This window comes from Phacochoerus africanus, chromosome 2 (genome assembly GCF_016906955.1).
Source record: "Phacochoerus africanus isolate WHEZ1 chromosome 2, ROS_Pafr_v1, whole genome shotgun sequence".
In the NCBI taxonomy this organism is placed as follows: Eukaryota; Metazoa; Chordata; class Mammalia; order Artiodactyla; family Suidae; genus Phacochoerus; species Phacochoerus africanus.
The window spans coordinates 158,003,078-158,027,793 of NC_062545.1; the positions used below are offsets into that span (position 1 = coordinate 158,003,078).

General features: G+C 34.5%; 1 protein-coding gene across 2 annotated transcripts in view; it reads left to right on the forward strand.

Annotated features, from left to right (window-relative positions):
• The window catches only part of CDH19 (cadherin 19), an 88,967-nt gene that overhangs the window by 53,889 nt on the left and 10,362 nt on the right, over positions 1 to 24,716 (forward strand). For both annotated transcript variants that reach the window (XM_047766987.1, XM_047766988.1), the window contains exon 9: positions 4,262 to 4,383. In XM_047766987.1, coding sequence (XP_047622943.1) covers positions 4,262 to 4,383 — 122 coding nt within the window. The remainder of the gene's footprint in view (positions 1 to 4,261; positions 4,384 to 24,716) is intronic.

Sequence of the window (24,716 nt, forward strand, 5' to 3'; positions counted from 1 at the left end):
CACTGAAGGAGGCTGGGTATCGAACCTACATCCTCATGGATCCTAGTCTGTTTCTTTAACTGCTGAGCTATGAAGGGAACTTCTATTTACTACATTTTTAAACCTAATTTTAAACTTAAAATTTTGAGGATTATGAAATATTGTACTAAAACAAAATTTATAAATAAAAGGATATTAAAATACAGCTAAGAAAAAAATTTGAATATCTGTGAAAGGCAAACAATATAAACTGAATGTATTTATTTTACATGGGTTTAATACTTAGAAGTAAATCACTGTTTCAGAAATAAGTGATTAGAAATGTTATCAAGTATAAAAATGACACAATACATGTTCATCTGCTTCTGGTGCCGTAAAATCAGTTTTCTTAGGGAAAAAAATCTTTAAAAGAGAGATTGGATAGTACCATTATTATTTTTATCAGAAAGCTGAAAAGTTACAGAATGGGGAATAAAATCCCAAATAAAATATAATTAGATAAGTATTCTGAGAAGCCCATAAATTAATTATCATTTAACTCGTCTTTTAAGATATATTTTTGAAAATGGTTGTTTCATTTTAAGGGGAACTGCTTAGAAAAAACTTTTCTATCATTGAATAACCAATTTTCATGTATTTTTTCTCTGTCTCTTAAATTTTAATTAATTTATTTATTTACTTTTTCTTTTGTCTTCTTAGGTCCGCTCCTGCGGCATACGGAGGTTCCCAGGGTAAGTGTCTAATCCGAGCTGTTGCTGCCGGCCTTCGCCACAGCCACAGCAACGCCAGATCCAAGCCACGTCTGCAACCTACACCACAGCTCGCGGCAACGCTGAATCCTTAACCCACTGAGTGAGGCCAGGGATCAAACCTGCAACCTCATGGTTCCTAGTCAGATTTGTTTCTGCTTAGCCACGATGGGAACTCCAAGATTTAATAACATTTTTTTAAAAACCTGAATAATAGAAAACAGGGCTTCACATAAAACTGTTGCAAAAACAAAACAAAACAAAAAAAGCAAAAAAACCCACTTGCTTCATGAGTCAATTATCTGGAACCTTGTGACATAACAGTTATGCTGATTATAGGAAAGAAATATTCCATTTTAACATTTATTTTCCCAGCAAGTGAAGTTCACTATGCTTAGTCTTCTTCCTGGAAAGCTTCCCAAAATAAACATCAAACTTTTTATCAACATACCAGCTAAGTGAATAAAACAACTAATTAATTTAAAACGAAGCTAGGAAGATATATGTGTGCCTTGCATAGTCATGCCAAAGTTTTCATTTGAACTTAATTTTAAATTAATTTTTTAGAAAAAATCTTAAATTTCTAATTTTCCTTAAATTAAGCAGAAAGTTGTACTATTTTGATATATATTTAAACCATGAAAAATATGAGCCTTGCTTTGAGTAATTTCATCTCAGAATTTCTAGAAATACCTTTTCATATTTTAATAATTTTAAATCTATTTTGAATGTAACACAATAGAGAAGAGCCTCAAAATGATATTTCTTAATGATTTTATATATTTCCTAAAGAAAATGGATTTCTTCTGTGTTCAATAAAACTTGATAATTTCAATTTTAATTAATTGAAAATTGCAATTTTTATCATATTTGCACCTATTGTTTATTGGTTAAATAATTAAAAGTAATCTCGTCCCAACCTAGAAAACTTCTCCGCAAGATGAAATAGAGAAAAACTATTTTATAATTACAAACATTAAACCAGAATTTGATGTACATCAGAGTAAATTGCTAAGAGACTGCCAAAACAGAAAGAAATCTCAGTCTTTTATACAGCCAGGTAGTTAAAATCCACTGCAGGCAAGTTCCCAAGATAAACAATTACTGGCCTTAAAAAAGAAGGACTTAACACCACCATGTAGCATACAGTTTATCCTAAATTCTCTCATTAGTTGTAGTGACCGTCTGTGTTTGTTAATTGGCTTTATCCATCTGAAAACTAAACTTTTTATACATTTATGACAAAAGATAGTTTTGCTTCTTGGGTTAAGAGCAGTGCTAAATTTAGGCTCTTAACCTTCCCATAGAAACTGGGAGAAAAAAAGTTCTGTCTTCCTTGATGATTACCTTTTAAAGAGTTGGATTCCAGTACTGGAGAAAGACCAGCCTGTGTTATAAAATAGGCAAGAGATTTATTTTGATTTTAAAAGGTTTACATACATTTCAAAGAGACAAAGAATTTACAAGTTTTCTAAAGTAAAATGCTCTAAGAAGAGCAAAGAGGGAAAGATGTTTCCCTTATTTTCTACAGGGAGAGTTAAGCCTTTTTTCTTTTCTTTTTTTTTTTGTATTTTCCCTTGCAAATTACAATCGCAAATATAATGCATTTTGATTTTAAGAGAAAGATCATATAAAGACACTGAAACAAATAAAGGAAACTCCCTCCCTCCACTCACTTATGTAGATTTCCACAGCTTTTAAAAATAAAAAAGAAAGATTTAAAATAATGATATATAAACATCAAATACCTTATACTGTAAATTGTTTTTTTATCACTTTACAAACTATCATGTCTATCAGTTCTGATTAGTAGATAAATAAAATAATAGTATTTAATATTTATTGTTTATATGTAAGTAATCTTCTAGATGTTTTACATGTATCAATTCATTCAAGCTTTATAATAGTTCTATGAGGTAGTTACACTAGTATCATTCCCATTTGAAGAAAACCAATGGAAACAAACATTGGTAAACTTGGTAATCCTTTTTCTCAACTTCAGAACAAGATTAAGATTCATTTTTCAAGTTCATGATATTAACACGTGTTACATCAATGCATTCATTTTTAATATGCACACATAATTTCATAGTTTGAATTGTAATTTATTTCCCCCAATCCGTTTGGGGTTATTTCTAGTTATTTGATTGAGATATAAAGTTCTGGAGAAAATAAATTGAATCACACGCTGGTGCCTTGGACTGTAGAATAGATTTCTCAAACTAATTATTGGGTCAAAGATGTGTAGTTTAACTTTTACTATCCATTGCCAGAATAGGTTTTAGAAAAGGCTTCCATCCTTGCTATTTTTCATAACTCCTCTGCCTCTAGCTCTGTGTTTCATATTTAACATATATCATTTGGGCTAAATGGTCATTCTTCTCATTTCTGGTGAGTGATTGCTTTATGAATGTCACCTTACAGTAACACGTCCCGAATGTGGGGAATTTTACCTACTAGTACCTTTGACCATGTCTGAAGGCAACTTTGGTCATGACAACTATGCTATAGAGTGCTACTGGCTTTTAGTTAGTAGAGGCCAGGGATGCTGTTAAACATCCTGCAATGCATAGGACAACTGTGAAAACAGAGAATTACCCAGTCCAAAATATCAGCAGTGACAAGACTGAGAAACCTTGGTATGGATAATTTGAATTTTCTCCTTTATGACTTTCTAGTTTGTGATTATTTCCCCTGAATTGTCTTGTTCAAATTAATTGTCAGATTTGAAAAATAAAACTATTAGTATTTCATCTTGTGAGGCAAACATTTTCCTAGATCATTGTTTTGATGTTGCTTTTATTTATTTTTTACTTTTTGAAATGTAAAAATGTATTTAACTGTATCTTCCTATTGTATCATGGTTTTTATATTTCTTGGCTCACTTAAAATCCTAACTCAATGTATATATAAAACTTTACTTAGATTGTATTATTATTTTTATCTAAACATGTTATTTAGATCATTATTCCATGTCCTTTTTTATTTTCAAAAACTACCCTGAACAATGCCATCATTAAGGGCATGACTGCTGGCTTTTTAATGCCTTTTTACTTCAGCTATGACCCTAGGCAAGTTATTTTAACTGTAATTTTAAAAACTAAACAGCCTCTCATTGTTTTTATGAGTAAAGTTGGGAGGATAACAATACATATATTAATAACATTTAAATGAGTTAATCCAAATATGTTCAACAGTTCCTGCATTTTACAAAGGAGTTCATGTACCTGGCTATCTCTTTTAGTACTTTACTACTTTTCTTCATGATCTCCTATAGTCCATGGAAGTACAAGGCACTCGATAAATATCAGTTGATTTGAGAACTGACAAAATATCACATTGGCTGAGAACATTTTTTTCTAGGCTGTATTGTTGGTAAATATATAAATTATATAATGATTCTGTCCTTGGATAAGTTTTACTCGAGTAAAAGAAAAATATACGACATAGCCCGTAATGCAATTTCAAGACCATTTTTCCTCTAAAATCAGCATTAGCATTCTTTATTTTCATTATGTTTATTCAATTTGCAGATGATGTAGAACAGATTTCTGGAGTCCCTGTGTATGTGCAAGTTCTTAATATCAATGATCATGCTCCTGAGTTCTCTGAATACTATGAAATCTACGTTTGTGAAAATGCAGCCTCTGGTCAGGTAAGAATTCATAATAAATTGCTGACACCTAACATTTCTTTGTTTTATATAGAGCAACTTTTGCTATGTATTCCTCCTACTTTGAGATGATAAAAAAAGTTTTACTTAGCTATATCAATTGCATGCTTTAATGTTGTTAAATTCTTTATAATTTAAATTTCTTTAAAAAAAGATGTAAATTTAAAGTTTCCTATTTCCAAATTCCTCAAATATTTGAAAAATCTGCTAACACCCAGGATTCAATAGTAAATCCTCTGCGGTTTGTCAATATGATAAAGAAAAAAAATATTTTTGTGATTCCATAGGATAACTAAGTAATTTTTATTTTTCATTCATCATGAAGATAAAATGATGTATAAGCATAAACACACAAAGGAAATAATGGGACTTTTTTCTATGGCTTATAATCACTACACTGGACATGAACACAAATGAAACTCTATTTCAAATGAATTACTAAATATGTAAAGGCTTGTGAGAACATACTCATTTTGAAATACATTATCATTATTTCACACATTTTCTCATGTGGAGCTTACTTTTTTACATTTGTAAAATATAGAGTTTAAATTATATTCTTTGAGTGTCTCAGTTCCATTACATAACTTTATGTTTTTCTTAGATATCCTATTAAATGTCATAAAACATTTAAAAATTATGAACTAGTTTTTGAAACACTGAATAAATGTATGTACTATGAAATCAATTATTTTAAGTAGACTTGAGTTTATCAATAAAGACTAAATGTAAAGACCTAGATACCCCATATTAAGTGTTGAGGTTTCAGAGACACTAGAAAACAGAATTTGTAAGGGGCGGACTAGCAGAGAGTGGTAACCTAGAAACCAAATAAAGAAAGTGTTTCAAGGAAGAGAGAATTATTACTTATTTTATTTGCTGCTTACACATCAGGTAAAACCAGGAAAAAGATCCATTCAAATTTAAAAGTAGAGATTTTAGACTTACTATGGTATTTGTAGGTAAGAAAGTACATAATGTCACCCGAAAGAAAATATAAAGTGAGAATATGAGAGAACATAGGGCAGAGCCTTTGGGAACAGCAATATTTAAGGATTTAGTAAAGAAATTGAAGCCTGCAAAAGATACCAGGTAAGTGCGAGCAGTGAAGTAAGAGGGAAAAAAAAAAAAAAAAAAAGGATTTTTGATGTGGAAAGGCATAGAGGTGATAGTTTTTGAAGGAAGACGTGTGAGTAGTCTCCATTTTCACTATTCCAGGGGAAAAAGAGCTCTCATAGTTTACCATTTGATTAAACTGACTTTTAAAAACTAATGTACTTTAATACATATACTATATAAATAAAGTGACTGTGCAGACCAACTTTATTAAAATGAAGAATGGCATGGAAGATGTTATTCAAGATTGTTGCAAAAGGTTGAGACTATTGCAGAAGGAGGCAGGAGAGTTTTCAGCACTAGAGAGAGCTACTGGAAAAGTCCTGGAAGGTACATCCACAGGGAGGTTGGTCAGTGTGATTAGACTATTTTTGCTGATTGGCTGTTGTAGAAGTTAGGCTCCCTAGTTCTCATTAAGTCTGGGAGATAGATTCCCTGTCCTTCTTGATGATTACATTTCAAAGGGATGGTTTCCAGGTCCTTGAGAAAGACCATCTGGCAGGGAAGAGGCTGGGAGAAGATTTATCTCTATTCCAAAAGGACAGAGAAATGTTTTGTAATTAGAAAATTTCTACTATAATTGCTCTAAGAAAATGTAGGTCAGGAGCCTCTGGTCATGAAGAAACTTGACTGAAACTTGATCAAGCTGAGGGGAGGGTTATGTCCCTCCTGATCAAATGTTAATAAAAATGTAAAAATGGATAAAAACTCTCACCAAAGTGGATATAGGGGGAACATTCCTTACCACAATTGAAGCCATATATGACAAACCCACAGCAAATATAATACTCAATGGAGAAAAATTGAAAGCCTTCTCACACAAATCTGGAACAAGATAGGAAAGCTCACTCTCACCACTGCTATTCAACTTAGTTTTGGAAGTCCTAGCCACAGCAATTAGACAAACAAAAGAAATAAAAGGCATCCAAATTGGAAGAGAAGATATAAAATTATCACTGTATGCAGACAACATGATACTATACATAGAAAACCCTAAGGACTCAACCCAAAAACTGCTTGAACTGATTAATAAATTCAGCAAAGTAGCAGGATATAAGATTAACATTCAGAAATCAGTCACATTTCTGTATACTAACAATGAAATAGTAGAAAAGGGATACAAAAATACAATACCTTTTAAAATTGCACCCCCAAAAAATCAAATACCTCAGAATACACCTGACCAAAGAGGTAAAGGACTTATATGCCAAGAACTATAAAACATTAATCAAGGAAATTAAAGAAGATGTAAAGAAATGGAAAGATATTCCATGTTCCTGGATTGGAAAAATTAATATTGTAAAAATGGCCATACTACCCAAAGCAATCTACACAATCAATGCAATCCCTATCAAATTACCCATGACATTTTTCACAGAACAAGAACAAACCATCCAGAAATTTATATGGAACCACACAAGACCCAGAATTGCCAAAGCAATCCTGAGAAACAAAAACCAAGCAGGGGGCATAACTCTCCCAGACTTCAAACAATATTACAAAGCCACAGTCATCAAAACAGTGTGGTACTGGTATCAAAACAAACAGACAGACCAATGGAACAGAATAGAGAACCCAGAAATAAACCCTGACACCTATGGTCAATTAATCTTTGATAAAGGAGGTAAGAGTATAAAAGGGAAAAAAGAAAGTCTATTCAGTGAGAACTGCTGGGAAAACTAGACAGCCGCATGTGAATCAATGAAACTATAAGACACCCTCATACTAGAACACACCCTCATACCATGCACAAAAATAATCTCAAAATGGCTTAAAGACTTAAATATAAGACAAGACACCATCAAATTCCTGGAAGAGAACATAGGCAAAACATTCTCTAACGTCAACCTCATGAATATTTTCTCAGGTCATTCTCCCAAAGCAACAAAAATAAGAGCAAAAATAAACCAATGGGACCTAATGAAATTGACAAGCTTTTGCACAGCAAAGGAAACCAAAAAGACAACTTACAGAATAGGAGAAAATAGTTTCAAATGATGCAACTGACAAGGGCTTAATCTCTAGAATATACAAGCAACTTATACAACTCAACAGCAAAAAAGCCAACAACCCAATGGAAAAAAATGGGCAAAAGACCTGAATAGATGGTTCTCCAAGGAAGATAGGCAGATGGCCAACAAGCACATGAAAAAATGCTCAACATCCCTGATTATTAGAGAAATGCAAATCAAAACTACCACGAGATACCACCTCACACCAGTAAGAATGGCCAATATTAATAAGTCCACAAAGAACAAATGTTGGAGGGGGTGTGGAGAAAAGGGAACCCCCTCCTACACTGTTGGTAGGAATGTAAGCTGGTACAGCCACTATGGAGAACATTGTAGAGGTACATTAGAAATCTATACATAGAACTACCATATGACCCCGCAATCCCACTCTTGGGCATATATGTGGACAAAACTTTCCTTGAAAAAGACACATGCACCCACATGTTCTTTGCAGCTTTATTCACAATAGCCAAGAGCTGGAAACAACCCAAATGTCCATCGACAGAGGATTGCATTAGGAAGATGTGGTCTACATACACAATGGACTACTCTTCAGCCATCAGAAAGAATGATGCATGCAGGAGTTCTCATTGTGGTGCAGTGGTTAACTAATCTGACTAGGAACCATGAGGTTGTGGGTTCAGCCCCTGACCTTGCTCAGTGGGTTAAGGATCCAGCGTTGCAGTGAGCTGTGGTGTAGATTGCAGATGCAGCTTGGATCCTGCATCACTGTGGCTCTGGTGTAGGCCAGTGGCTACAGTTCTGATTTGACCCCTAGCCTGGGAACCTCCATATGCTGAGGGAACATCCCCAGAAAAGCCAAAAAAAAAAAAAAAAAGATGCATGCACCTGCATGTTCATTGCAGCACTATTCACAATACCAAACACATAGAATCAACCCAAATGTCCATTGACAGATGATTGGATTATGAAGATGTGGTATATATACACAATGGAATACTACTCAGCCATAAAAAGGAACGACATAATGCCATTTGCAGCAACATAGATGGAACTAGAGACTCTCATATTGAGTGAAATAAGTCAGAAAGAGAAAGGCAAATACCGTATGATATCCCTTATATCTGGAATCTAATACACAGCACAAATGAAGCTTTCCACAGAAAAGAAAATCATGGACTTGGAGAATAGACTTGTGACTGCCCGGGGGGAGAGGGAGGGAGTTTGGAGGAATTGGGAGCTTGAGGTTAACGGATGCAGTCTATTGCTTTGGAATGGATTTACAATGAGATCCTGCTGTGTAGCATTGAGAACTATGTCTAGATACTTACATCATAGCACAACAATGGGAGGAAAAAGTATGTACACATGTATGTGCAACTTGGTCCTCATGCTGTACAGCGGAAAATAAATAAAAAATGTAAAAATGGCAAATACATATTTGTCAATATGTAATTTTTGAGAAGTTTTTAAAAATCTTGTATAGCTAATTTTTTTGTTGGAGAAAGAATGGCTACCTTCTTTGTTCTGTGATTCCAAAGGGTTTATCTTTAGATTTATGAGTAGCAAATAGAATAGTCAATCTACTTAAAAAAATTCTACTGCATTCCTTTCCTTCCAGTTACTTTTGGGTACATTCTGCTTTCACCCATCTCCAAGATAAATCAAGGCGATTTTGATGCAAAAATGTTATAAAAGATTAAAAAACACCATTTAATTTACTTTTTAGCAAAACAGAACAGTGCAGATTCTTATAAAAAAATATTGTGAAGTCCATCCTATTGAATGACTGCTATATTTTCTCTTTATCCTTAGACTTATATTATTTGGTTATTGATTTTAGAATTTGAGAATATGATGTCTTACATATTCATCTAAGGACTCACAGTCTGAAGCTTTGCCTACATGATCAATTTCACCATCATCTTGAGTCTATGGTGTTGGTTTCTCTGTTTGATATTCATCTTAAAATTCACCTAAGAACTGTGAAATATCTTTCTCTGTCAATTTTGTCTTCTTTGTCATTATGGATGTAAATTTTTTTTCTGTCTTTTTAGGGCCGCACTGGCGGCATTTGGAGGTTCTCAGGCTAGGGGTCAAATTGAAGCTGTCGCTGCTGGCCCACACCACAGCCATAGCAACACGGGATCTGAGTGGGGTCTGCAACCTATACCACAGCTCACAGCAACACCGATACTTGACCCACTGAGTGAGGCCAGGGATCAAACCTGTGTCCTCATGGATGCTAGTCAGATACGTTCCCGCTGAGCACGAAGGGAACTACAAGGATTTTAAATTTTAAATTTTGAATTTTCTACTGTTTTCAATGAAAAATATTTTCAGATAGTGTATCATTTCTTTTATATCTTTTTTGAAAGGTGATGTACTACTTTGAGCAATACCTTTAAAAAGAGGAAGAAGAGAATGATGCAGTAGGGGAGATTTATATTATTATTGTGTTATCCTTCTAGACCATTCATCATACATATTTTATATAAATTTTTATTTTATTTTATTTTTTGTCTTTTTGCTATTTCTTGGGCCGCTCCCGCAGCATATGGAGATTCCCAGGCTAGGGGTCTAATCGGAGCTGCAGCTGCCAGCCTACGCCAGGGCCACAGCAACTTGGGATCCGAGCCGCGTCTGCAAACTACACCACAGCTCACGGCAACGCCGGATTGTTAACCCACTGAGCAAGGGCAGGGATCGAACCCGCAACCTCATGGTTCCTAGTCGGATTCGGTAACCACTGCGCCATGACGGGAACTCCTATATAAATTTTTAAAAGCACATTAGGAAAACTTTATGAGTAATGGTGAAATAATTTGTAGTGTAATGAAATAGGCATAAAAAGAATTATATCACTAAGTTCCTATAAATTTATAAAAACATCCAATGTGACCATTCAGTAATTGGAGATAGGATTAGTTTATTTATTTAAAGTCGGTATTTCTTCATTATTTGGAGATTTCGAAGAATGAAAAAATAAATACCAGTATTTGCAAATAAATAGAACTGCTCAAAGTGAAACTCAAATATTAATTTTTGGTACAGTGAACTCTAAAGGTATAGTGGGAGTTAAACTCTGCTGAGGAACAAATACGTCCATTAGGTGTAGTAGCATAGAGTTCTCTTATGACTTGCTGGGAGTTTAAATGTAAGTAATATTAAAAATCTATGAAATGCTATATTTTTATAACCACAGATGTGTATATTATGTTTCAAAAAGTTTAGGTAACTTTTTCAATATCCTATAGCTTATAAGTGATTAAGCCAGGATTATATGTGTCTATCTCTAAGAGTGATGCTGATTTTAACCATATCCTGCTAATCATAAAGACTAGCTATCCGTAGATTACTTGCTCAATACAAAGAAAAATAGGAAAAAAGGTTTATCTCTTTCTGTACTCATAAGTAATTACATTTACAATTACATTTACATTTACTTTAATTTAAAAATTAAAGTAAGATCAATATAACAGAACCTCACCTTTTTCCCAGGATGCTCACTACTTAAATTCATAATATAACAACATTGATCAGCCCTATATCACAATCATTTCCCTTTTAGGAGGAACATTAGAAACCATTAAATAGTTCTTAGAGGACTCAATTTTTTATGATGAAAGTGAATTTATTTACAAAACAGAAGCAGACTCATCGACAGAAGACAAATTTATGGTTACCAAAGGAGAAAGGGGGTGGGGATAAATTAGGAGTTTGGGATTAGTAGATATCACCTACTATATATGAAATAAACAAAAAACAAGGTCCTACTCTATAGGACAGGGGAATATATTCAATATCTTATAATAACCTGTAATGGAAAAGAATCACTTTGCTGTACAGCAGAAATTAACACAATATTGTAAACCAACTATACCTCAATTTTTAAAAAGTGAAAAAATGAAAAAAAAAAGAAAGAAATGGGATTGCAACTTTGTGATACTTTTAAGACCTGGATGAATGGTGAGACAGTCTTATTGAGTGTGAAGACACACAAAAGATTTGTTCAGAGAGCATGGAGTCTTTGTTTGAGGAAGTATCACCTGAGATTCTGCGGTTGGATTTGGGTACCCGTGTATTGGGGAATCTGTATTTTTATTTTAGAGGGTTTGTGATTCATATTGACTCATTGATGTCACTGTCAGACCTAGGAATTTCTCCCAAGTCTATATGTAGCTTAAAGAATGATACTTAACGTGGCTACCTGTAATGTTCTTCTGCCCCCAAATCCATTGGACTGCAACAATTCCCACTCACACTGCTACATACACTGTGGTTTATGAGTTGAAATCAATTCAATGGACAGATTATTTGAGTACTGCCAATATAGCCAACATTACCATAGATACTTTGTTCCTAGCACATGGGAATGCCCTTATTTTAATAGCATGGCGAAAGAAGAAGAAAAAAATAACATGGGCATTAGGGCTATCACAGCTTCTGGATTGCTGTGGTTTCCCCATATTTCCTCAGATGTTACATGTGGAATCAGACTAACTTAGACTCAAATTTCTCCCTTTGTTTGCTTGCTTGCTTGCTTGCTTGCTTGCTTGCTTTCTTTCTTTCTTTCTTTCTTTCTTTCTTTCTTTCTTTCTTTCTTTCTTTCTTTCTCTTCCTTCCTTCCTTCCTTCCTTCCTTCCTTCCTTCCTTCCTTCCTTCCTCTCTCTCTCTCTCTCTCCCTTTCCCTCCTTTATTTTTTCCTTTCTTTCTTTCTTTGTATTTCTTTTTGTAGGGCCACACTGACGGGCATATGGAAGTTCTCAGGCCAGGGGTGAAATTGGAGCGCCACAGCCACAGCAATGCCTGTTGCAAGCTGCATCTGTGACCTATGCCACAGCTTGTGGCAATGCCGGATCCTTAATTCACTGAGCAAGTCCAGGAATGGAGCACGTATCCTCATGAATATCAGCTGGGCTTTTAATCCACTGAGCCACAACAGAAACTCCCTAGGCTCAAATGTCTGGTCTTAAATTTCCTGGGTAGGGAGTTCCCATCATGGGTTGGCGGAAACAAATCTGACTAGAATCCATGAGGATCAGGTTCCATCCCTGACCCTGCTCAGTGGATTAAGGATCTGGTGCTGCAGTGAGCTGTGGTGTAGGTCACAGACACAGCTCAAATGTGGCGTTGCTGTGACTATGGCATAGGCTGGGGGCTACAGCTCCGATTCGACCCCTAGCCTGGGAATTTCCATATGCTGCAGTTGCAGCCCTAAAAAGACCAAAAAAAAAAAAAATTACTGGGTAGGCTTCTTTCAGGTACAATTAAAACAAAGCACCTAATTTCAATATATACCTCCCAACATGACAATTAAAAATTTTCAAAAGTGCTGTTAATTTCTTACTCATTCCTGAAAGTTTGATAGTAATGTGTGAACATTAAAATTTAATAGAGTAACTCTCAAAAAATATTTGCTTTAAAAAATTTAAAAAAACATATTTTTTGTAACTGAAATGGTTTTTATGTAGAAGGCATAAATATTTTAAATTTAATATCAATATAAATGTTTTATTAAAAATTGCAAAGAATAGTAAAAGTCACTTGATTAAGTTTGACATAATCTTGAAAAGAAAAGGAAATGGTGTTGATCAACGAAATATTAAGAGCATTATGTTTAGAATGTTCAGAGGAAATACATTTTTATTTTAGTTTTATTAAAAATAAAGAATAAGTATTCAATCAATAAGATAAGGAAATGGCTACACCATCCAAACAGAAAAATGGGAAATATATAGGTCACATAGTGTAAATTCTTGATTAGGCCAAGAGAAGATGCAGAAACAGCATGTAACTTCCCCAGATGGCAAACAGGAAATTTGGGTAATGAAAGCAGAAAGGAAAGAATATCACCTCTCTACTGCAGAATGAAAAATGGAATGTAATGAAGAGAAGAGGAACCTTCTGTGATATACTTCTCAGCCTGAGGTCCCACAAATAAATTGCTAAAAAGAAAAGTGAAGAATAAAATGTGGAGAATATATAATTTAGAAACTACTGGGGTAAGAAATGTAAAACTTCTTAATAGCAAAAAGGAGGGAACTTTGTGCCAAGGAAGATAGACTTGGTGTGAATTTTTTTATGTTAAGAATCCCAAAGTGAGGCTCACTATTTCTTTTCCCTACACATCCTCCTTTCCCACATCACGCACACAAAGAGCAGGCCTCTTTGATGCTCAGAAAACTGAGCTCTGTGCTCAGTTTAAAAAAATGCATTATGTAAGCATACATGGGTACACGTACATACACACAAGTAAAAACAAAAGAATGCAAGAAGTCTACATCACAAATAGATTTGTAAATGAATGAAGAGTATTAAGAAAAGTAGATTTTCAGACATTCATATCAGTTTCTTTAGACATAACCTATTAGTCTTTGATTGCTTTCATTGTTTCATGATAGTAATATGCTCTAGGCTCTGCCACTCACTAATTTTGCTTCCTAGCTGCACATTCATCCTTCAGTACCTGCTTAAAATGAACCTGCTCTATGTTACTATGATAATGTAGTGGTCTCCTCAGAGCCTCTTTATTGTGAGTGCAAGATTGAACCTTGTTCATAGAGGGTGCTGAATGCACATTGCAGGGGAAAGGGTCTTCTCTTTCCAGTCCTATGTGTATAGCATTTTTGCTTTTCCCTTTCTTGTGCTGCACAGATGACCAGCTGACTGGATGTATGGAAATACATGTGTTGCTTTTTCCAGCCACAAGTACAGCTCCCCAAGTCCCAAATATGCATTCCATTGGCAACCACGCAGCTCCAACCCAGGCCAGATGAGGTGTTGTAGCCCTGCCAATATGGTCACTCTGTGCTCTAGGCTTTGCACCTGCAGTGGCCTGACAGTTACCTCTGCATGTCCATCCACCAGCCCACCTGTACACCGGAGGATGGCTGGAGCTTGCCTGCAGAATGCAGCTTAGCTTTAGCTCAGTGAACCTCTTTGAACTGCATACAGGATGCTGCAACCATACCTCTTCCAATTAGATGGGAAGCTTGTCTTCGGGAGGTCTCCCTTTCATGTTTGTCTGTCCTTGGATAATGTCACTGAGCCCTGGAGTATCTTTTCTCATTATATATTTATAGTTACTCTCCTATTATAGTTTAATACTTCTTTATGTTAAATTTCCTTCATTTTAATTATTATGTCTCTCAATTGGATCCAGACTGATAAATATGTTCATTTTTATATTTCCAGTTGCAGATCTAAAACAGATTTTTTCCCAAGATTCTGTGATATTTTTATTGGAGAATTGCAGAAAATACAAATGCAATAGTCAGTAGATAAAATTGGGATATCTGTCAAAGTAAAGTAAGAAAAACCCTGTTCTTTCTTTCTCTCTGATTCACTGTCTAGCTCTCTATTTGTCTCTCTCTCATATTTTTAATAATATTGAAAATCACCCTAAGGAAAAATCCATCTCATTTTGTTATTCATTTACACATTTATTTTCTACAGTTGTAGAATTAATATATTTTAGAAAAAATAGATGTTAAATTTCGGAGGCCCTCCTTTAAGTAGAACAGTTATAAGTGTTTAGAGGTAATTAATTTTTCTCAAATTGCAAAATGTAATCTCACTTATATTTCAGCATTAGTTGAGATAGTTCTGCCATAAATATGTGTACATATGTAAGTATATGGCTATGGAAAATTATAGCAAATAATTTTTTTTTACCAAAATACTTTATCTAAATGTCTGGTGGAGACATGAATCCTAGGAGTAGTACAGGACTCTCTATTCTTAAATATAATAGAATTAATATGGAAAATATTAAAAGGTGATGATACCAAAAGAAAAAAAATTATTTTATTTATTTATTTATTTTTGTCTTTTTAGGGCCACACCTGTGGTATATGGAGGTTCCCAGGCTAGGGGTCTAATCAGAGCTGTTGCTGCTGGCCTACTCCAGAGCCACAGCAATGCGGGACCCAAGCCATGTCTGTGACCCACACCACAGCTCATGGCAACACCAGATCCTTGACCCACTGAGCAAGGCCAGGGTTGAACCCACAACCTCATGGTTCCTAGTCGGATTCATTTCCACTGCGCCACGACAGGAACTCCAGAAAAAATTATTTTATATAACACATATTCTCAGAAACATAAAAGCAAAGGATGAAGAACCAAATTCTATTAAAAAATAAAATGATTGAAAGCAGTGTCCAATGTACTAAATGTTTTCCATTACAAATAAATATATTCACAAATCCTATAACTTTTTGGTAACTCAATATATTTTAATTAAAGACAAAGGATAGTGGGAAAATAGTCATATACAAAAACTGAAAAGTCCCTCTCTTATTAATGTTTTAAGAAGACTTTCTGGTTGATAAGAAATCATCTTATTAAGGGCTAGTTCCTTGGTACGGATTTTATAACTGGTCTTTTGGAAATACTATGAACGAATTTAAAAATTTGATAAATATCCAAGTGAGTTGTATCATTACTGATAACATGTTAATGGTTTGTCAATATGAATGTTTTCCCTAGAACAAATTGGTTCTATTCAGGTTTAGCCAAATTATTTTACTATATATTCCTATAAATTAATACGTTTTAAAAATTTTTAGCAAGTCAGAAACTACTTTCTACTACTTTGCTTTTTTATAATTGAATTTACTACTACTATGTTTAATAAATTATTTGTAAGTATAGAAATACCAACAAAGTGAGCATATAGAAATGAATATAAATGTAATTTAAGCATACAGATATTTTACTTAATTTAGGAATAACAAGCAAAAAAAAAATGTTTGGAATACAAATTGCCTAATAAAGCACCTTAAAAGCAATTAAAGGAAAAGCAGTCTCTTGAAATAGCTCCTAGATTATTAGAGCAACCAGACTAATAATTCTAAGAATAATACAATTTGAAGCAATTAGATTCCAGAACAATCAATGTCATTTTACAAAAACAACATTTTCCCTTATCTTTATTTTGACATCAAGATTATCAAATTTTTAAACATGTTCAGAAATAATTAGGGGCAAAATCTTTGACTTGTGAAACTTGTTTTTTAAATCTTATAGTATGACCATATGTATAGAATTTATGTGATTTCCATGAACTTTGCTGGTTAATTTTTTTAATATTAACTTAGAAATAAGTAGGAAAGACAAAAGTATAGCATTATATAATGATTAAAATTGTCTTTTTTCATGTTTTAATGATTTTTGTTGTTTATAATTGATTTACAGTGTTCTGTCAATTTCTACTGTGCAGTAAAGTGACCCCATCATATATATATATATATATATATATATATTCTTTTTCTAACACTACCCTCCATCATGTGCCATCATAACTGACTAGATATAGTTAGATATATCTAGATATAGTTTCCTGTGGTATGCAGCAGTATCTCATTGATTTTCTATTCCAAACACCATAGTGTGCATCTATTAACCCCAAATTACCAATCCATCCCACTCCCTCCACCTCTCCCTTGGCAACCACAAGTTTGTTCTCCAAGTCCATGAGTTTCTTATCTATGGAAAGGTCCATTTTTGCTGTATGTTAGATTCCAGACATAAATGATATCATATGGTATTTGTCTTTCTCTTTCTGACTTACTTTGCTGAGTATGAGAGTCTCTAGTTCCATCCATGTTGCTGCAAATGTCATTATTTCATTTTTTATGGCTGAGTAGTATTCCATTGGTATATATACCACACCTTCTTAATCCGTTCATCTGTCAGTGGACATTTAGGTTGTTTCCATGTCTTGGCTATTGTGCATAGTGCTGCAATGAACATACAGGTGCATATATCTTTTTCAAGGAAAGTTTTGTCCGGATATATGCCCAAAAGTGGGATTGCTGGGTCATATAGTAGTTCTATGTATAGTTTTCTAAGGCACCTCCATACTGTTTTCCATAGTGGTTGTACCAATTTACATTCCCACCAACAGTGTAAGAGGATTCCCTTTTCTCCATACCCTCTCCAGCATTTGTAATTCGTTGATTGTTGATGATGTCCATTCTGACGGGTGTGAAGTGGTACCTCGTAGTAGTTTTGATTTACATTTCTCTGATAATTAGTGAAGCTGAGCATTTTTTTTCATGTGCTTGTTGGCCATTTGTATATCTTCTTTGGTGAAATGTCCATTCAGGTCTTTTGCCCATTTTTCCATTGGATTGTTGGCTTTTTTGCTTTTGAGTTGTATAAGTTGTTTGTGTATTTCAGAGATTAAGCCCTTGTCATTTGCATCATTTGAAACTAATTTCACCTACTCCATATGTTGTCTTTTCTTCTTTTTAACGGTTTCCATTGCTGTGCAAAAGCTTGTCAGTTTCACTAGGTCCCATTGGTTTATTTTTGCTTTTATTTCTGTTGCTTTGGGAGACTGATCTAAGAAAATATTTGTATGGTTGATGTCAGAGAATGTTTTGCCTATATTCTCTTCTAGGAGTTTTATGGTGTCTTGTCTTATGTTTAAGTCTTTAAGCCATTCTGAGTTTATTTTTGTGTGTTGTGTGTGGGTCTGTTCCAGTTTCATTGATTTATATGCAGCTGTCCAGTTTTCCCAGAAACACTTGATGAAAAGACTTGTTTTTTTTTTCCCCCATTTTATGTGCTTGCTTCCTTTGTTGATTAATTGACCATGGGTGTCTAGGTTTATTTCTGGGTTCTCTATTCTGTTCCATTGGTCTGTATGTCTGTTTTGATACCAGTACCACACTGTTTTGATGACTGTGGCTTTGTAATATTGTTTGAAGTCTGGGAGAGTTATGCCCCCTGCTTGGTTTTTGTTTCTCAGGATTGCTTTGGCAATTCTGGGTCTTGTGTGGTTCCATATAAATTTTTGGATGGTTTGTGCTGAAGGCTACTCTAAGGTGACTTCTGTGGTTTGTCCCTCCCACATGTATATCATGCAAGAGATGCCATGTTGTGCTTAGCCCACCACTGCTCTTAGCCCACACCAGAGGTGCCTGACCACCGGTAACCCGCATGAGAGTTGCCCAGTCTCTCATAGCCCAAGTGTGGTGCCTTGCCATCCATAGCCTGCACCAGAGGTGCCCCACCCTATGAGAATCCATGCATGTTCAGGGAAAGAGATTCCTATGGCACTCCACCCCTCCTCCTCTTGCTCTTCCCAACATGGTGCCTAGCTTCTACTGAGGGCCCAGACCTCCTCCCGTGTTCCCTTGGCTGTGGTGTTCTGCTCCCCAGCTTGTGGTACACCACTCCTTGGCCCCTCAGGCTATCTCCACACAGCCAACCCTAGTCCTCTCTCTGGAACTGACCTCCGGAGCCTGTGTCTCAGCACCTGGCCCCTGCCCTAGCATCTCAGGCTGTGGTGTCTGGGGCAGTGGTACCAATGGTTTGTGCAGCTCTCACTTTGCTTTGCCCACCTCAGTCCAGTTGCTGTGCTTTTCCTGGTGACTCTGAGGTCCCTCTGTCTTAGCTGATCTCCCTGTGCATGAGGTGTGTGGGTTTCCTTTTCTCTTTAACAGCTCCCTCTCAGGAGTGCTAGACCTGTCCTGATTCCTTTCTCTCTCTCTCTCTCTCTCTCTCTTTTTTTTTTTTTCATTGTACACAGTTATGTGGAGTGTTTCTTGCCTGTTTTGGAGGTTTAAGTTCTTCTGCCAGCATTCAGGAGATGTTCTATTCTACATGTAGGTGTGTTTTTTTGATGTGTTTTTGGGAGGTGAGAGCAACATCTTACTCTTCTGCCATCTTGGTCCTTCAGATTAAAATTTTCCAAATGAATTTCAACCAATGTATCTATGTCTTAAAACCATGTTCTATTATATAAATATAATATTTTCTTGACTCTTTTAAATGAGAATTTTATTTCTTTACAAACATTGGTAATTTAATAGTGAATTTATTTTGGGATACTGGAGATTGTTTTGCTGTGCTAAAGTATCAGAAAACTAAACAAGCCATTTCATTTCCATCTAATTATCATTCTTGGCATCAAAGAAACAATATAGTAAAAAAAAGAGATATGCATTTGTTAACTCAGACTTCTCTAGTGTTGTTGTTGTTGTTGTTTTGAGTGGCATTTTCTACTACCAGTCTTGAGCAATGCATGTATACAGTTTTCCAATGATAACCAAGTGTGCCTGTGTGCATTTGATGGATTTGCTTCTTTTAGCATTTGAGAAAAAGGAAAAGGATAGCAAAATAATTTTTCCCTTTATTCTTTACCTGTTATTCTTTGCTTTGTATTTGTTTTGTTTTGGTCCATGTTTTTGAGGAACAAAGGGGTTCTTTTGAGAGGATTGCAATGAGTATTTATTTTCTAGTGTTAATTTGGGGCATGGAGTGGGCTGACTGGTATTCTTTATTATTGCCTAAAAATCACTTAGGTCATTCAAATATGTTTCCCCTTATGTGGGAGTGAAACATCAAAAACAACAGTCAAGCAGCAATAACAGAAAGATTGCCTAGGGTAATAGCAAGAGGACTTAACTAAACTCATCCACATTTCCAACTTAGACACCAATCTAACTATGCTTACTGTGTTTCTCCTCATTTGAAAAAGAACGATACAACTTTGGCTCAATAATTCCTATTTTATAAGGGTTTAGTAAAAACAAAATACTTTAAAATACAGCTGAATTAGAAAATGGGTAGAATTGGACTTTGTTAAAAGTAATGTTGTAGGTATTAACAGCAAGAGTTGAGAGTGATGTCATAACTCCTAAGTTCTTAACATGGGACACACACCCTTCTAAAGAAATTTTGATGAGCTGTGAGTTATCTGTGTACACTGGATAATGCATAGAAACAACAGTGTCAATGTGTGTGCAGATGAGGGTGGAAGTAGGTTAATGTCATCATTTAATGCTTTAAGAAATTTATTATAAAAAAGAAATTTATTACTTACAAAATAAAAATTAAAAGTTATAAGAACCAATATAAATATATTATTGAAGTTTTTTTTATTGGAGTTTTGTTTTTGTCTGATTCTTGATTTATTTTGATTGGTTTGAAACAGATTAAGTTGTTTTTTTAAATCTTTGGAACAATAATTCAATAAACTGCATTTGTCATTTTTCTTTCTTAAACTAATATAATATTTATTTGTTTACCAAATTATTTTATTTCAAAACCGCAATTTGAAAGACAATAAAATTATACTTTTGAGTATGCAAATCAAGAAAAAATAATTAGATAAATATTACAAACTAAATCCCTGTTTTATAATACAATATTTATGTATTCTAATAATTTGAAAATCTGGATAATATGAACAATATTGGGAAGATGAAATACAGATACATTTAAATTCTCTAGTCTTTTCCACAAATAAATACTTATATTTACAAAAAAATATATACAAATGTTTATAACAACTTTATACATTAATAGCCCTGAACCGGAAATAATCCAAACATCAGTCAGTGGATGAATAAACTGATACTTACAAGAAATAGAATACTACCTAGAATAAAAATGGAGCAAAATATTATATGTCTACTGTGTGATGAATTTCAAATGTATTATGTTAGGTGAAAAAAGCAAATCTCAAAGCCATACCTTCTCTGTGAATCCATTTATGGTAAATCATGCAAATGACAGAACTATGCAGATGGAGAACAGGTCAGTGGTTGCCAGAGGACAAGGGAAGGAGTGGAGAGTACCTGTGCCTATAGGGGCAGCATGAAGTCTTCACACATGGTGATGAAACACTTCAAGGTCCTGATCGTGTTGTGGGGACCTCAGTGTTCACATTGAATCAAACTGCATAACTACACATACACACACACACACAGAAATCAAACTAAAAAACAGCATATATAAATACATTCTGCAGTCCATTTAACAGCATTATACCAGGGTCATTTTCCTGATATTGATATTATATTACAGTTATAATGGTGTAACCATTAGGTTAGCTGACTGAAGTGTTTGTAAGATTCTATACACTGTTTCTGCAATTTCCTGAGAATCTACTCTTATTTCAAAATGCAGTTAAAAAATCATAAAACTGAAATAAAAGAAAATAAAATACAAAAACAATGTATGCAATTAAAATGTGTGAATTACAAATAAAAGGGAAATCTTATTTTCACTAAGATTAAGAATAATGAGTCCCCGTTGTGGCTCAGTGATAATGAACCCCACTAGTATCCATAAAGATGAGGGTTTCACCCCTGGCCTCCTTAAGGAGCTGGCATTGCCGAGAGCTGTGTTGTAGTTTGCAGATGTGGCTCAGATCTCCTGTTTCTATGGTAGAGGCTGCGGCGTAGACCTGCAGCTGCAGCTCCAATTCAACCTCTAGCCTGGGAATTTCTGTATGCCATAGGTGCAGCCCTAAAAAGACATTAAAAAAAAAAGAAAGAAAGAAAAAAAGAAAATTTTAGGCCAAGAGACCTGCAAAGATGAGTGATTTCAAGATTATATTACAGCTAATCCCCATGCTATATAAACTTTCCCAATTCAAAATTCGGGAAGGCTCCCAAAATTAAGTAGCTTTACTCATTGCAAAAAAATGACAAAATTAAACACCTACACACGAACACTCATAGAAAAGTTATTAAGCATGTGGCTGTAAACATCCTATGGAAATTATAAATAGAAGCAATTTCTGGAAGTTTTAAAAGATGCTATCCAGAAAAAAAGGGTTTTTAGGAGAATAACAAAACAATATTTTAAATCTATTTATATTTTCTTTTGACATTGATATAATACACACATATTGTAAAAATAAGCATAAATTTTTCAATTGATATTAAAAAGCCCTTTAATAAGGTAAAATTAAATTTTGTATTACAAATAAAGTGAGACAAAATGCATACATATTTATAGTAAGAGTGAAATGATATAACTAGTACACAAATCAGTAGCCAGAATCTTACTGAAATACATGTGATAGAATACATTTTTTTTTATCTTTTTAGGGCCTCACCCCGCAGCATATGGAAGTTCCCAGGCAAGGGGTCAAATTGGAGCTGTAGTCGCCGGCCTATGCCACAGCAACACCAGATCCAAGCCATGTCTGCGACCTACACCCAACTCACAGCAATGCCTGATCCTTAACCCACTGATCGAGGTCAGGGATCAAACCTGTGCCCTCATGGTTACTAGTCAGGTTTGGTTCTGCTCAGCCATGATGGGAACTCCAGATAGCATACTTTAAAACAGTAATGAGAAAGGAATTCCTGTTTTATTCACTATCAATTCATAATGTTCTGAAGCTTAGGTACATACAGTAATATGTAAATACATACAAAGTAGAGTTACTGAAAAGAAAATTTATTTGAGATTATCTAGTAAAGTAATGAAAATAAATACGATAAAATTTAAAATTTTCTTAAAGCTACATTTAAAAACATTAACAAAAAAGTGTTGCTATTCAATAGGCATAACATTTCTATTAAGCAGGATGAATAAGCTCTAGAGATATGAATGCGACATTGTCCCTACAGTTAATGATACTTAAAAATGTGTTAAGAGGGTGGATCTCATGTTAAGTGCTCTTACTACAATTAAAGTTTTTAAATTTAAAAGAGAAACATATGAAATTAATTTTAATATTAAAATTAATATATACAGAATATGATGTTTGTCACAAAAATTAAAACATCATTAGGAAAACACTTTATACAGTTCCTCACACTGTGAAAATCATTCTTGTCCCATTTCTCACAGGCTCAAACAGCTGGGCACAATGACAAGTTATAAGGTCTTCTATATTTATCTGCTTTGGATAGATAATACATTCATTATAGGAAATCAAAATGCCAGAATAGCTGCACTCTGTTCTGGAGGAAATCAGACATTTCCTCAATGACCTATGTGGGTAAACACATGTTTTATTTTTGTTCTTTGTGTGTAAATAGCCCAGATGGGGAGGGGAGGAAGGAGAAAACTTTTCAGTGTTTTGCAAAATATGAATATAATAAATGAGCCGACATTAGGGCAATTTGCCTTTTCTGTTTGTTGTAAATAGTTATCATTTTTCAAATTAATGATTCTCATTATCTTGACTGATACCAAATATCTTTTCCAGAAGTAAAGTATAATAGCAGTGATTTTTACACTCCTTCATACCAACATACTATCTAATGTAAAGACATTCACATTGTGTCCATCTGAAAATATTCTCTTGCCTGAACTTCTGTGAACCCACAGTGTGATCCCTGGTTTTCCTCCCATCTTCCTTTCTCTTTTGTGTCCTATACTTTTAAATTTTTTAAGACTCACTCTTTTGTTTTCATTGATAAATATGTCTCAATTAAAGTTCATATTCAAATGACTTCTAGATCTTTATGCCCATTCTTTCTCTTATGTTTTAAGCTGTTTGTCTAACTAATTAGAGAAAATTTCTACTCTGATGTCCCATGATTATACCAAATTTGCTCCCAAGCCAGCCCCTTTTTATAGTATCCCCAGCAAAATTACTATAACTCACCAAGTCATACAGGAAAGACATGTGGACATTATCATTAATTCATTCTAGACTTTTATTCTCAATATCCAATCAATCATTAAGTTCTGTTGATTCCATCTCCTAAATGACTCTGTAATCTATCAATCTTTCTCTATCCTCACTGTTTCTAAGCTCACAGGGGCCTAACATCACTTCCAAAGTGAACCTTAGTCCTGCTGAAGGATGTTCCTGTGATATCAAATTTTGCATTACCGATCTTGCAACTCACATGAAGAGATATACTACAGTTGTTCATCATTTATCTTGTTAGGTAAACCTGTGGGCACATAGACAGCTTCCATAACAGTCAGTTTTAAGTGGTGGGGCAATGGTCAGAAGAATACATTGTGTGCCCACTTAGAAATGGTAAAAAGACTTTAATTTGGTGACATCAACCTACCCTTAGGGAAATTTGGGGATGCAGGGAGTTGTACCTCCATCTAGAAGTATGTTGGAAGCACAACCATCTTCAGGTTATATAAACACTTCAGTAAGTTACACATACTGTCTCATCTGAAATAACTTACATCTTATAACTGTGATTGTTGCCATTTTTGTGTATCACATCAGGGAGTTTTGACTACTAGCCAGTTGCTCTCTAGCTTGCTAATGAGGTTTTCTATTTCCATACCCACACTAAGGATGTCCTTAGAATGAGCATTCAATAATGCGGGATACTAAATTTTTTAAAAAAGTGTCTCTTTCCTAATTTAAAACTTGTGAGTGGCCCTTGGTGTGAAGTCCAAACTCTATACAATATCCTCCCTAAATAAATGTTCATGATATAGCCACTGCTCATCTCCACAGTAAAATCTTCTAACTGTAGTTTCAATGCC